Below are 15,137 nucleotides of genomic sequence, written 5' to 3'. Positions count from 1 at the left end.
AGGGAGGGGAGGTGAGTGAGTTGGGGAGTGGACGTTGGGTGGGGCTCTAACCTGGCTTCTCCTCCAGTTGTAGCTGTGAGCCACCCTGCCTCCACCCTGAGGTGCTCTCAGATCTAGTCCCCTGCAGAGTTAGCAGCGGACGCCCTTGCCTGTCTTCCCCTCTGGGAGGATCCGTCCAGCAAAGTGAGGATTCCTAAGGAAGGGCCCTCTGAATCCCCACTGCTGAGTTAAACTTGTCCCAGGGTGGAGGGCCCTGTCCGGGAGGGCTCCATCTCTGGGGGAGAGGCCAGGGAACCGCCGTGACTCGGAAGGAGGGAGGGCCTGGCTGGGGGAGCCGGGTCCCAGGGTGGCTGTAGAAGCAGTGCTGTGAGAGGAGCGACAGCTGAGGTCTTGATGGTGGTTGGGGTGGTGGGGGACGGGGATGGTGCTGGGAACAGACTACTCCAGCTCTGACTCTTGCTGGCCTTGCAATCTTGGACAGAAGACCACCTTGCTAAGCCTTGGTTTACTCATCTGTAAAATGAGGACAGTAAGAGTACCGATCAAATATGACTGCTGTGAAGCATAACCCACATGAGAATGACCATGTACGTGGCCTGGCGGGGTGCCTGACGTGAGGTTAGCACTCAGCGAAAGTGATGACAACCAGGGTGATGATGATGACAGCAGCGGATTCTGTGGCCCAAGGACTTCCTTGCTCTATCCCAGGACACGGCCAGCCTCTCACTGTTTCCCATGGGATGTGGGGAGGGAAGGGTGCTCCAGCATCTCCGGGGCAGATAGGGCCCTGCTCTCCACAGTCTGTGCTCTGACCCCATTCTCTCTGGCCAGGACAGCAGATCTGGGCACACAGGAGCTGGGGGAGAGGGGACAGGTAGTGGCGGAACCTTACCTTGGTTGTCATAGGAAGTGATGACCTGGGTCTGCTGGGCATGCTGCTTCTCCACCAGGTTTCCTGTTGAGGGAAGACAAGAGGGGCCTGCAGTGACCATGGGGTCCAGAGTAGGATGGAATTTTCCCTGGGCAGAGCAGAGAGTTGCCAGGCTGGGTATCAACACGTGTGAATCAGTAGAATCTTATATCTGAGCACAGAGGCAAGCGCCTAGGAGCCCGCGTACACACAGCCTCTCACTCCCAGTGGGGGCCAGCAGAGGTTAGTTTCTCTTCTAAAAGCTGGGCATGCCTCCCACGGGCTAAGTGACCACCGCTCCTGACTTTGGTGCAGCCAGACCAGTTTCCATAGCACAGTGTGAAGCCTCCCTGATCTCCACACCTTTCTACGGAGCAGCCTGGAAGGCTCTTACCTCAATCATGGGCCCATGGCTTTGACTGGTTAACGTTTTGCCAAAGACCCCATGGCCAGGTGAGACCCCGGGCTTGAACCTAAGTCTCCTGAGTCCGAACTCAGCCTCCTGCCTCTCTCTGAGAGGAATGGAGGGTACCCTGCTCCTTCTCTAGCCTCAGAGTTGGGGTGCTTGCAGTTTGGTTCAGGTTCACCAACATTTGCAGGGCACCTGCCATGCATTGGTGATATTCGTGTCCCTGGGACACAGAGCCATGCTCAGAGCCTAGTGGAGTCAGGCTGCTATGGAGACATGCCCAGCTCCTGCCATAGACCATGGCAGGGTGCCCCCTGCCCCTCCTGTGGGAAGCACTGCCTCCCCTCCATCTCTGCTGCACATATATGGCTGCTGTGGTCGTCTGGTCTTGCCCTTGAACCTCTGCTTCAGAGGGGCAGGGATGAGGCTAGGGAAGGGCCACTACCACCCCGGCCTGCCGTCTTCTCCGCTGGCCTCCTGCTGAGCTGCAAAAAGGCTGTTGGGCCTGTCCCTGGAAGTGACCACTGGCACAGGTGCAAGCATGCCTCGGGAGCACTGGCGCGATTTGGCTCTGTTCATATGTCATCGCGTGTATACCCAACCAGGGCTGCCACTCAGCATTTCCACGCCTTTGGCCAGGCAGAAGCCGGTCACGGTGGGTGGGCAGCTCACTGAGCTGAACTGGATTGCTATCCTCCTTGTAGGGGGTGGGTCTTGCCCGGGGAAGCTCACTCTCTCTAGGCTTCTCTGTAGCAGGCCCAACCAGGTCAGTTAGCCCCATGAAGGCTGAGGTTGGTCAGTTGGGCAAGGGTCAGGGTGCCTGAGTGTGCCAACTCAGGGTGAAGCAGTATGTGCTAGGCTAGAGCTCCAGGCCAGACCCAGGCGAGGACAAAGAGGCCACCTCCTGTGGGCACAGCTGGCTGTAATCTTCGCGAGGCTGGAGGGTGGAGGAAACAGGATCTGGGAAGGGAATCCTCAAGGAGGATGATTGGCTGGCATAGCTGCTGTAAGGGTATTTATAGTCATGGCTGCACAACTGGTTTCCCTGTGGCTGTGGGGCATTAGTCCCTGTGCTGCTAGGCAGACTTCAGCCAGGACCAAGGAAAGCAGCCAATCACAGCAGGGGAAGCCCGTTGCTGGGCAAGCTGATGGCTCAGCCCAAACACCTGCTGCTCAGAAAAGTGTGGAGCACTTGGGCTCCCCCCACCCTGCCAGCACCCCAGCCAGAGGAGTGCATGGGTAGCAAGAGGGGGGACCAACAGCATGTTCATCCACATTTGTGCACCCTCCACCAAGTACAAGCCAGCAGCTGCTTCCTTCTCAGGTGAAAGCCCTCCAGTTTCCAAGGCTGGGCACCATGCTGGTCACCAGGGCTGGGTGACCTGGGCACCAGCCAGGCAAGTATGTACCCAGGACCTCACCATCAGAAAACGCAGAAAGAAGCTGTAGATTTAACTTCTGCTTGCATGCAAGCATGCCACTTGAAAAAAATAAATAAAATTTTACTTCAAGTTAATTTTAAATTACATATGTTAGCAGAGTTGTGGAATCCTCTTTCCCAAGCTCAAGGCCTCTATGTGGTCTCTCCCCAGCCCTGCATTTACCTAAAACTCTTAATTCTTGGGTGATTTTGCAAGAACTACTTTAAGCATTCTCTTTCTTAGCTAGCACCTAGTACCCACTTCACATCTTTTTTTTTTTTCCCACTTCACATCTTTAAGAAGAGTCTTGTAATAGTTACCATATCTTTTTGTGTTTTGTTATGTTTTTCCACTAATCTTCCCCCAAACCAGGACCCCTGAAGATGGTAAAAAGGGGATGAATTCAGTATACTTCAATCCTCTCCTAATGTAACAACATGCCCAAGAAGCCATAAGATGAATTTCCAACAACTCAGGTGAAGTAGGAGATGTAACAAACAAAGACGGGGTGTGTTTTTCCTCCTACATGACCCACTTGCCCTCCATCCACCTGCACACTGGCGGGGCATGCCCGCTTGCATGGGCTGCTATGTGCTTCTGAGGCTGTCGGATCTCTTGGAGGTCTGATTCTTTTTCTAATTCTCATGAACCCACAGCACAGTTTTGCTAACTTAGCTGTCTGTTTAGGTATAGCTAGAACTGGTGTGTCTCCCATCTGATGGTCCCACCCCAAGGATAAGGAAGACATCCCATGCATGCAAGCCCATCAGCCAGGACTCCGAAGATGGTCCCTGGTTTGGGGAGGGTGTCTTGAGGATAAGTTATCTTCATGCATAGCACAGGGGACACAGGCAAGCTCTTCACCTCCAGGGTGCTGAGACTTGGCTGTGGTGAACGGCATTATGATGCAGTCATTCTAACATGGCCCCAGGAGGGCAGGCATTCCTGACTATTCCATTTAGTTTCATCTCCAACTGGAACACTTCCCAGAACCAAGCAATCACTGTACACCTTTACTGAGGGAATGAATGAATGAATTCACTTTTAGAAGTTCGTCCTCTCCCTCTGTTACCGTCAGAAGGATGGCAGAACATAGGTGCTCAGTCCTGTTCATTTGGGGTCTTGTTTCTCCATTTGTGGAGGGTCATGGGGGGGTGGGTCCTTCCCACTGGCATTTGATGAGTCAGTCATCTGACCCTGGGCTCAGATAGTCAGGGTCTGACTGAGTCCCCTACTGGGGCTCTGGGAGTGGAGGTCTTATTCTTGCTAGAATTCTCACAGGCCCACAGTGAAGTTCCACAGTATTTGTCCATGGAGGCTGGGCTTATGAGTCCAGGAGGGCCAGAATAAGGCCCAGTATAATGGTCCATGCATGGCACTGCCAGAGAAATCCTGGGCTTGCAGGGTGACTGACGCCTGGCACCATAAAGAGGTGGCTTTGGAAGCTGGGATTTCTCTCAGATCTTATTGTATTCTGGGTTCCAGGCCAGGAGCCACAGAACCCTGGACTGGCATCTTCCCAGGCCTTGAGTAACACCACCCAAGGCAGGCCACTGTCTTCCCTGTTTAGAAATATTTTTAAAAGATAGATGCCCAGCATAACCTGGGAAGCCCCTCCCCTGGGGACACAACCAAATCCACTATCCCAAACGATGCCAAGGTTTTCTTTATAGCTCAGCCAGTGAACAAGTGGGTGCTCAAGTTGATAGCATTGCCCCCCACAACAGCCTCCAGGAAACTGGGGGACCTGATGCCAAGAGAAATCTTCCAGGGTCACAGTAACCCCAGAGGCCTGGCTGAGTCACAAGCAGCCACTGTCTGAGTGGTTAGACATCTAGGCCAGTCATCAAACAAGTGAAACCCAACATTCATAGACATTTTTCAATGTGTTGAACTCAAGAGATTGGAAAGAAAATAAAATGAAGATGAGAGAATTTACCACGTAGGTCATTTCCTTCTAGTTTCTGCCATCTCCGGATTCCATTCCCGACGCCTTGAAGTCCTGTGAAGTGACAAAGACCAGCATGAGGCCTTCTGTGGAAGGAGACTCAGACCAAGTGCACCAGTTGTGAATGGATCTGAGCTAAAGGTGGAATGTGGCTCTATAGGGATCTGAGAGAGGCTGCCCACAATGAGAAGAGCTCAGAGGAATGAATACAACCCTCTACATTTAAAACATTAAAAAAATATTATCATGGTAATTTTCAGGGGGTGGTTGATTATCAGGATCATTCAGGGAGAAGTTTCACAATGGAGATGCCTCTTTGTCACACCCACATTTCCACTGCATAAGTATGGAAGCGTTATTGTGAAGACATCTGCTAGATTCTTCATCTGCTAGAAGACATTCATTTTGCCTGCCTATTTCTGTGTGTGGTGAACCTTCTTCCACTTTGAGAGTCCTAAGCTAGGGTGGGGAGTGGGCAAAGACGGAAAGTGATAGATCTCTCTGGGAACTGAGAGTGACGGTTGTCTGCTCTCCCAGCCTCCCTTGCAGCTAGAGCAAGGACCCTGAGTGGCCAAGGCATCGGCTGAGATGCACCTGTGTCTCACTGCATCTTGGGACCTGTGAGGCAACAGGGAAGGGAATGGAAGTGGTTCTCTCTCTCTTTCTGGCGGTAGCTGGAAGTGGTGGCTGCAAGGTCGAGTTCCTGGCACAGAACTGGCATATATTCTGGCAGTGCAAGCAGCTGCGATAAAATCAAGTTGCTGGCATGGAAGGAGCATCGAGGGCTCCTTGGTGGCAGCAGAGGCCTCCTCACCAGGCCAGTCCTGCTCTGCAGCCTATGGCCACGTTCCTCGAAGCTCAGCTTCCAATATGAATCTCCAGCCCTTTCCACCACTCTGAGTGCCCCCAATCCTTTCTTGACATCCTTCTTTTCTGCAGAGCCCTCCATAGTCAGCATCTGGGACCTACCACTCGGAACCCTCACTGACACCCAGGGAGTGGAAAGCACTTTGGGGAGAAATCCTGAGGTACTGAAGCTTTTTCAGACCTAGTGCAGGTAGCTTTAGGCTACCTCCTCTATGGCGAATATGCAACAGGAGTTGAGGGTTTCCAGGAGTGTTTTGGAGAAGCATGGCTCTAAGGAAACAGCTGGGGAAGTGCTAGGGCCCTGCAGAAAAGGAAAAGGCATCTCTGCCACCTTGCAGCCCAATACCCGGCACACACACTCCGTGCCTACTGGTCCCTCTTAATCTTTTCTGCCACAAGGACACAGCAGAAAGCCACCTGCTCACACCCTCAGTCGGTCCTCTGCCCATGAAAGTAACCAAGCTTCGCTCTCCTGACACAGAGCTCAGACCCTCCTTTGTAGAGCCGGGAGGATTCCCTGCCTGGCAGGCCCTGGAGCGGGAGCAGACTAGAGGACAAGACACACCTGGAAGAGGGGGAGTGGTGTGTTTTAGATTTTTGTGCACCAGCAGGAGGCCTTGGAACAAGCTGGTCTTGTTCAGCGTTTCTCCTCCTTGGCTTGTCCCGAGGAGTGGGCCCATGTGCTGGCTTAGCTAGGGGTCTCCTGGATATCACTGCTGTCCAGCGGGTCTTGGAGACCGTGTGCTCTCCTTCTGCTCCAGCTCACAACTGTCTGATTGTCAATAAATGACATGGTCTCTCTGCTTCTATAACGTCTGGAAGAAACTTCCGTCAGGAAAATATCTGGAGCGACATATCAGCAGAGAGGGCTCAGGAAACAGGGGTCTTCTTTCTCTGAGTCATGATCATGAGTGTGAAGTGCATTGGTCTGGCATCACGGAGGGTTTGTGCCCGGTGTTGGACACTTCACTGAGCAGTCCGCATCGCTGGCGTCTCAGGGCCTTCTCTGTGTTCTCCACCCTCTTTCTAGTGTCAGAACCATTTGGAGAAATGTGATCAGAGCAGAAGAGGGAGGTGGGGACTCATGGGCTGACATGGAGCTGTGCCTTGTGGGGGGCCTCTGGCCCTCTGGACCACAGTCTGTGCAGTAGTGGGCAGCCACATTTCTGTCAAGGAAGGCCCAGTGGCCTCTGTCAATTTCCTCAATACAAATACCCTAGACAGGCCATGTCCCCTTCTCCCAGGGGCAGCTCTGAGAACACCAGAACCAACGAACCCAAACAACTGCTAGGCCTCAAATCCCTCTGGAGACTGGGTGCCTGTCAACATTCTCAGCTCTCCACCATCTCTTTTCTCTCCCCTTCCTGCCTCCCCTGGACATCACCAGGAGCTAAGGGGCAGCTGCAGCCTGCGTGGCCCAGGGTGGGGGTAGGGGGAAGAGCCATCCATGGCCCCACTGCTACCGCAGGGTGGGTGAAAGGCACGTATTCAATGTGCACAGGGGCTGTGGGGACAGAAGAGTTGGGGACAGACTTCGAGGAGCACTGGAGCTGGAAGGGAGACGGGAGGCAGAAGTTTTACCTTGAGGGCTGTGAAACTTCACTCCCAAAGAGCCAGGGCACAGTCTGTCTGGTGCACCGCACACCAGGCTCCTCAAGCGCTCTTGAGGGCTTCTTCAGAGACAGGGACTGGGGGCTCCCAGATGCCTGAGGGGCCAATTTAACCTCTAACAATATCCTTCTCTACTCTTCTCACATTGTTTCCTGTTCTAGGAGAGTACAGGGGCCAGGGTCCTGCTTTCCACAACCACTCTGGGAACAATCACTTTGTTTTACCAGTATCACCTTCCCTGGAAAGTCTGCAGGACAATTAGAATCACAGGTAAGCCAAAGTGGGGAGAGCAGCCTAACGCCACCCCAGCTTGGGTGCCTTTCACACCGTGCACGCCTTCTACTGTTGGAAGCTGGGAGAGGGCTCAAGAAGTGAGGCCATGATTTGTGCGAGGACACCAAGGGGGGTGGGGGGCCCATCTCAAAGTCTGACTCAGTACACGAACTCCCCGGGGTCCCCTGTGCCCTGCAATGTGGCCCGTGGGGAGCAGGCCTCGGGCACGCAGCATTCAGGCCTGAAGCTCTGGTCCTTTTCCTCCAGGGCATCTTCCAACCTGATCTGCACCCTTCAAAGAGTGACCAAGAGGAAACGGGCTCCCGGGGTGACGGAAGCACCGCAGGCATGCACGGGGAGTCAACCCGGGGCAATCACGGGGCTACGCGTTGCCACAGGACGCCAGAGCCGCAGCGCTGAGGCGCAGCCAGCTTTGGGGAGCAGTTCGGCCTCAATGGCCTCGTTCCGGGGGCGCCTGGGGCGCCCCCCGGCGGGCAGGCCCTGGGGTGAGGAGGTCGAGGGGCCGGGGGCCGGGGCCGGCCCGAGCGCGGTTACCTCCTCTGCGCTGCTGCGGCGCGCCCGGGTCCGCCGGCCGGTCCGAGTGCGCGCTCTGAGCGGCGCGCCGCTTCTCCGAGTGCACGATCAGCAGCATGTCGATGGACACGGCGTTGCTATCCTTCTTCAGCTCCATGGTGCCCCCCGCTCCGGCCGGTGCGCGGCGGCCGCTCGCGAGCCTGCCTGCGCTGCAAATGGCCCGTGCGCGCCGCTGCCCGGCGCGGGAGACCGCGAGGGCGCGGGAGAGGGCGCTCCCCGCCGCCCGGCCGCGGCGCTGCGTTTCGCTGACTCTGCCAAACTCGCCATTAGGGCCCTCCCGGGAGGGCGCTACCCTTATGAAGCGGCTCTAAGTCACCTTTGAAAGGAAATCCCCGACTGTCCGCGCTCTGGAGCCTCCCTCCCCGCGCCCCTTGCCTCCCGGCCCGGCCGGCAGGCCACTGCCCCATCCCGCGATCCCGGGGGCCTCCCCGAGACAGTCAGCAGAAGACCTCAGAAAGCCGCGGCAAATTACAGAAACCGCACAGTGCTGTCAACGGGGAGAGTCAGTGCAGTAAAAGAGAAACGGCAAGGGGGCTTCAGATTCCATTGCAAGATGTGGCGAAATTGGCCGAGTTTTGCCCTTGGCACCACTCTTTCCCCGAGTGAGCTTGGAGGTTGACAGCTCCCTCCGTTAGAGGGAGATGTGTAGGATGTTGAGGTCAGGACCCCTGCCCCATTATGGCCCCACAAGAACTTGGAACTTGCCCACTGGACATCAGCCTAACCGTCCTCTCTGGCCTGAAGTGAAAGTCTTAACATCTCTGTACCTTCTAGAAGCCTGGCTCTAGCCCTGTTGGCAGAGGGGAGGGGGAGAGGAGGAGGCTGGGTGCAGGGAGCAGCCTGCTTGGGCCGCGGTCAGGGAGCTGGACCTGAAGGCCCGTCTATTTTTAGCGAGGCCAGGCCTGCCCAGCCAGTAGCACCGCGGCCTTTGGCTCTGGGACTCAGGAGTGTTTACAGCGCATCTGCTTGGTAGCCTTTGGCACTGTGGGCCTACCCGGCTGGGGCCAGTCCCTAACTTGACTTTCCACCATTAAGAAATACCATGCCGCTGGAGGCCTTTGCTCTGGGACCCTCTTTGCTGTGGAGCTGAGTGACCCCACTTTGCACCATGGCCCCTGGAAGCTCCCCCACCTCTTGGAGGCAGACCCTATGGCACAGGCCTGGGTTCTACACTTGCTGCCCCTGTTCCCTTGGAAAAGCCACTTCCCCTGCATTTGGTCACCTGTGCCATGGGCATAGTTCAGACCCTCACCAGGCTGCTGCGACAGTGATGTGTGGGTGAAGTGCCTGATGCATCTTAAGTGGTCTTCAAGTGGTAGCTGTCATTGTTCCCTCATTCTAAGGATGAGGAAAGGGACAGGTGAAGTGGCAAGTCAGTAATAGAGCTGGGGTCACACAGCTGAACCTCAGACTCAGCAACTCTTTCCCTGTTGACTGTGGCTCACAATGCCATCACCTCGTTGCATCACTGCCACCCCCTTGCCCACTGGGCAGCCAATGAAAGGAGCAGTCACTGGCTTCCAGCTGTACTGACTGGAGGCTGGAGAGGGCTCAGCATGGAGCCAGTAAAGGTGGTGATTCCCAAGGCAGTTTCCTTATGCAGGAAACCCTGTCCTTCCCTGTCCTGTCTGTATGTGTGCATGTTCACACACACACGTGCACATGCGTGCGCACATACACACACACACACACACGGCTGGGAGGCTGGCTGAGCCAGATGACCGGGGAAGTAAGAACTATGGTTTATTCAGCATCACCCCATCCTTGGGGCTAAGTCCTTTGAGGGTGCAGATCCCAGCAAAAGCTCCTGGACAGCACCTGAATGGGGGTGGCTGGGGAGGGCAGGGAGCTGAAGCCCCTCACCAGACATTGCATTCTCATTCCCACACTCACTTGCCTGCTGGGAGTGTCATCTTTAGGAACTCACTCACCGTGACTTGCCTTCCACCATAACTTGCCTTTATAGAAGGGGGTGATGACCTGGAGGTGGGTGGGGGGATTGGCCAGTCAGCTCCAGGAAGATGGTCTGGGGCCCCCTGCCTCTCTAGGTTACCTGAGAATAGATTCTTTGGGGAGGGCTTCTCCTGCATGGTTCGATGCACATTTGGGGCAAGAGAACTATTTGTTGTAGGGGGATGTCCTGTGTGTTGTAGGGTATTTGGCAGCATCCCTGAGATTTACCTTCTAGATGCCAGGAGCACCCACATCCCACTTGTGACACCCAGAACATTTCCAGACATTGACGTATGTTTCTTGGGAAACAAAAATGCAGTGAAAACACTGGCACAAACCCGTACAAATAGAGGCTGCATTGCCTTGACTGCTTTGGGAGATGCTGCTGCTTCTGGATCTTGATGCTGCCCAAAGCCTGGACCCATTCTGCAGAGGCTCCCACCCACAGCCCCCAGTCCAGCAGCTGGCTTTCTGAAGCCCGCAGAACTACTTCCTTCCAGGAACAGGAGCAGAAAGAAGAGATGCCTTCATCACCCCAGCCTTCCCCTATCCCTGGTTTCGGGTGACCCATACCTCCATCCAGAGCCTCATCAGTTTTGGGCCGAGAGGGAGACATCACAGGGAAGATGGTGTGGATGAGGGCATTTGGATGTATCTGGAAAGGGGAAGGGAAAGAGGAGTGAAGACTGAGGCCATGAGTTATCAGTCAGAGGGTCTATCTCTATGCTCAAAATCCCCCTCCAGTTGTTCCCACAACCAGAGGAACAAAGAACAGACACAGCCTGTGATTGATACCCTGGTCCAACCTCCTTCTGCAGACCCATGTCTTCCTCTTCTCCTGCCAACCCATACATGCTGCAGCCACGACCATGTCACTGCTACCCAAGCACATCTGTCTTGTCTCCTTCCTGGCTTTGCTCCACATTCTAGCCCCTCCATCCTGCCACCATCTTGAACAACATGGATTCAAGTACCTCTGTATTTTGACCCAACTAATTAGTCTACACCCTTGTCTTAGGATCTGACAAGCCAGGGGATATCTCCATTCTAGGTCAGAACTTTAATTATTTGAATCACGAGTTGGAAATTTCAGGATTCCAAAAGTCAAAGAGCAGTCAGATGACTGTATTTCGCCTTTATCCTTGTCATGTTTAATACCCAGACAAGCCCAGCTGTCACCCACACTGCGTTCACCCCTTTCTTGAAGGGGGAATTCATCAGCCCAATGGTTCTGAGCCCTGAGCTGATTTTGCAAGATGGTGGGGTATGGTGGATGGGAGGAGGCTTGCTCTTGCCAGAAGAGAATGTGCTCCAACTCATAATATTGTTTTTCCTCAGAAACAGTAGTTCCCCAGGGACAACCTAACTCTTACCTCTCTAGGTATTCCAGGAGACAAGTTCCCCCCTTTTCTATAGAGACCTAATAGGGAAGCCAACCCTTGAAAGGCTCTTAGCAGGCAATCTGTAGACATGGCATGCTTTTCTCCATTGGTAGAGTGGGGAAGGGGCACACAGAGAGTGGAATGACTCAGTGAAGAGCAGAGACCAGGTCCCCACTTCTTAACACTCTCTCTTCCCTGGAGATGGGCAAACCATTACATGGGGGATAAGACATCTTTCCCAGAAACTTTTTCTACAGCAGGTTGGGCTTCTCCAGGAGTCTTGACCAGCCTGGCTTGGTTCGTTTCTGCTTCTAAATGTTTATTTTTGCTTTCACTTCTTCCTGGAAGACCTCTTTGGACCTTCCTGGCAAGTATAGTCTCGCCATCCTTCAAGGCCTGACACCAGCCCTCACCTCCACCAGGAAGCCTTCCTGGTCACCCTAGCTCCTGGAGCTCCTAAAGAATGCCAGATCTCTGATGCTTCTCTTTGTGTCCATTCCAATGGTTAACAGAACTTGGAAGATTTCCCCAGCTCTGGTCCCATGCTCATCAAATTTAGAAAAGCTGTCAATTCCCACGGGAGCAGTTATGTCAGGAAAATGTATGTTTCCATACTACCTCCTAGCCAGGTGACCTTGGGCAACATACTTAACCTCTCTGATCTTCAGTTTTTCTCATCTGTCAAATGGGTGAGGGTGTTGCTGGGATTAAGTGAAATCAAATGCTCAGCAATAGCTTAATTAAACCTATAGCAGCTGCCTGCATTCTGGTCAGACTCCAGTCTGCTTCCTGGTCTGAGGAGGCTCTTGTGGATGTGCTTCCACAGTTGGGAAGGGGAGGAACAGAAGAAACTGGAGGCATCTTTGATCCTCTCGTGGAGCAGAAAGTTGCCTTCCCTCCTGTGTCACTGTTCTCTGTTGCTATTCTGCCATTGCAGAGAAACTCAGTGAGCCCCAGAATCCATTTTTTGCAGAACTGACATCAGATCTGTGCAGCAGAGTGTGGTTCGACACAACTCTCCTTCCTTCCCACCCCCTGTATTCTGTGAACACTGTGTGGATCCAGTGGGAAGTGCATCTGTATCATGTCCATTTTATGGATGAGAAAACTGAGGCTTAGAGACCAAAGGAGCCCTATACAGGGTCCCGCAATGTCTCATACATAGAAGTGATGCCCTAGCCCTTGACACCCTACCCTGTATGACTCCAAGCTCATGTGCTGAAACAACCCCCACCCCTGTGACCATCACATGTCTATGAGTTAAGACTGCCTACCATCCTAGTGAGGGGAAGTGCAGGGTTATCAGCCTGCAGGGGACATGCTTTCAACTGTCTTGATGAAAACACCTTGAGCCAGGGGCCCAAGACATCTGTTGAGGCTCTTGGAAAAATTCTCTGAGCTCAAGCCCCGAGTTGGGCCTCTGGGGATAGATTTCTTAGGCTCTGGGGCATCTTAGGGAAGAACTGGTGGCACTGGCAGTAGATAAAAGTTGGTGGTCGGGAGCATTCTGCAGCCTCCAGGAGCAGTGAAGGATGGAGAGGGAGCCAGAGGTAGGCCATCTGCAGAGTCGTTGAGGTATGCCATGGCGAGGATAGTTAAACTGTAAAGAAGACTACATTTCTGCTGGGTTTGCCATGGGGATGCTGCCCAGCGCAGGCAGCATCTTGTTCTTGAGACCTACTATGTGAAATGCCATTATAATTAAGTGAAACAGTAAGCATATAAGGAGGGGGTACCAGTCCTCCTAGAGAGGAGGGTCCAGGAACGCTATGAGGTGAAGCTGACATCAGAACAAGGTTCTTGGGGGTGAATGAGTAGGCAGAGCCCCAGAAGAAGGGTGAGGACTTTCCAGGCTGAGGAGCAGCCTGAGGGGAATGGGTAGAGGATGAGGGAAGGGCTGGAGGTGAAAGAAATGACACCTTTCTGGAAGTGAAAACAGGACGGTCTGGTTGATGCTGTGGTACAGGGAGGAGGGGTCAGAGGGGAGCCCAAGAGCAGAAGGGATCAGAAAGGGGAGACCTGTGCTAGATGAGGCTCCTGCTGCCCAGCTGAGCCATGAGGACCAATGTCAGCAGGGACAAGAGAGCAGGGAGGGGGTGGGCCTGATGGGTAGTGGGTGTCTGGAGAGGGTGCTAGGTAAGGGGATGACAGTATGAGAAGATCACTGAGTCCTGCACTTGGGCTGTGGGGGGAAAGCATTATCTGGGAGTGTGGTGCTGAGTGCCCAGGTAAGGTGCGGGCCTGGGCTCAGAGTCGGAGCACTGGCAGGGGCCAGACGCTGGTGGAGGCACGAGGGGCCTCCACTCCAGCTCACTCCCCACACACATGTGACTACTGCAGGTGAGCGAGGCCTCCTCCCCTGCAGAGCTCCATGGGGGTGTCAGTGAAACAAGCCATCCTTCTAAACTCTTCAGTTCAGTTCAGTTCAGTCACTCAGTCGTGTCTGACTCTTTGTGATCCCATGGACTGCAGCACGCCAGGCCTCCCTGTCCATCACCAGCTCCAGGAGTTTACCCAAACTCATGTTCATTGAGTCGATGATGCCATCCAACCATCTAATCCTCTATCGTCCCCTTCTCCTCCTGCCTTCAATCTTTCCCAGCATCAAGGTCTTTTCAAATGAGTCAGTTCTTTGCATCAGGTGGCCAAAGTATTGGAGTTTCAGCTTCAGCATCAGTCCTTCCAATGAATATTCAGGACTGATTTCCTTTAGGATGGACTGGTTGGATCTCCTTGCAGTCCAAGGGACTCTCTAAACTCTTGCTCATTATTAAAAATTTAGGAAATGCCAACACTATATAAAGAAGAAAATAAAACCACCCAATCCTATCATGTAGGGATAATCACTTTTAAACATTTTGTTATTTAGCTTTTCTTTCAACTACAACATATAACTATTATAACATATATAATAAATGTGTGTATACCCATATATACATATACACATATAATGTGTGTGTGTGTATGTGTGTGTGCTAAGTTGCTTCAGGCGTGCCCGACTCTTTGCAACGCCATGGACTGTAGCCCGCCAGTCTCCTCTGTTCATGGGATTCTCCAGGCAAGAATACTAGAATGGATTGCTATGCCCTCCTCCTCCAGAATATATGTTTATACTTATTTAAAAATAAAATTGGGATCACATCACATAAAGTTTGGTCTCATGATTTTTTTGGTATCAACATCAAAAAATACATATTATTCACATGTAATGAATAATTGACTAAAAAGTATTCAAAAACCCAATTTAAAAGGCTGCTTCATTACCCACTATGCCCATGTGCCATAATCTACTTTTCTATTTTCTTGTTGTTGAACTTCTAGTTTGTTTTGCATCTTCGACTTTTATAAATAATATGTTGATAAATATCTTTGTGCTTATACCTTACACCTTTGACCACATTTCCGATTAGTTCTTTAGAGTAGATTCTAGGTAGTGGAATTACTGAGTCAAAGGTTATGACTATTTTAAGGCTCGAGATAGATATATTGTCCAATCACTTTGCAGAGCAATCGTGCCTGTTTACAATGTCACTGGCTGTGTGTGTTCACCTTGCTGTAGACTGCCGCAAGAGGTGAATGCTGTCACTGAGCGAACCTTTGCCATAATACAATCTATGCGTGGTAATTAATTTTCATCTTTAAATTACCACTGGGATAGAACAATATTTTTTATGTAAATGTATGTGTGTGTGTGAGTGTTAAATCATTAAACCTCATGTGGTTTGTATTCTTAGTTCCTTTTTCCTACTGAAATGGCACAAGCATTTAA

At 52.7% G+C, this 15,137-nt stretch overlaps 1 protein-coding gene across 1 annotated transcript in view; it reads right to left on the bottom strand.

Annotated features, from left to right (window-relative positions):
- Window positions 1-8,260, bottom strand: part of KY (kyphoscoliosis peptidase) — a 49,769-nt gene extending 41,509 nt beyond the window's left edge. The window contains exons 1-3 of the mRNA XM_025291408.3: window positions 7,995-8,260; window positions 4,680-4,742; window positions 893-955 (exon numbers count right to left, since the gene is read on the bottom strand). Coding sequence (XP_025147193.1) covers window positions 893-955; window positions 4,680-4,742; window positions 7,995-8,130 — 262 coding nt within the window. The 5' untranslated portion in view covers window positions 8,131-8,260. The remainder of the gene's footprint in view (window positions 1-892; window positions 956-4,679; window positions 4,743-7,994) is intronic.
- Window positions 8,261-15,137: the final 6,877 nt, after the last annotated feature.

This window comes from Bubalus bubalis, chromosome 1 (assembly GCF_019923935.1).
Source record: "Bubalus bubalis isolate 160015118507 breed Murrah chromosome 1, NDDB_SH_1, whole genome shotgun sequence".
In the NCBI taxonomy this organism is placed as follows: Eukaryota; Metazoa; Chordata; class Mammalia; order Artiodactyla; family Bovidae; genus Bubalus; species Bubalus bubalis.
The sequence above is the reverse complement of the archived record's forward strand: the minus strand, read 5'-3'. Positions and strand labels throughout refer to the sequence as shown.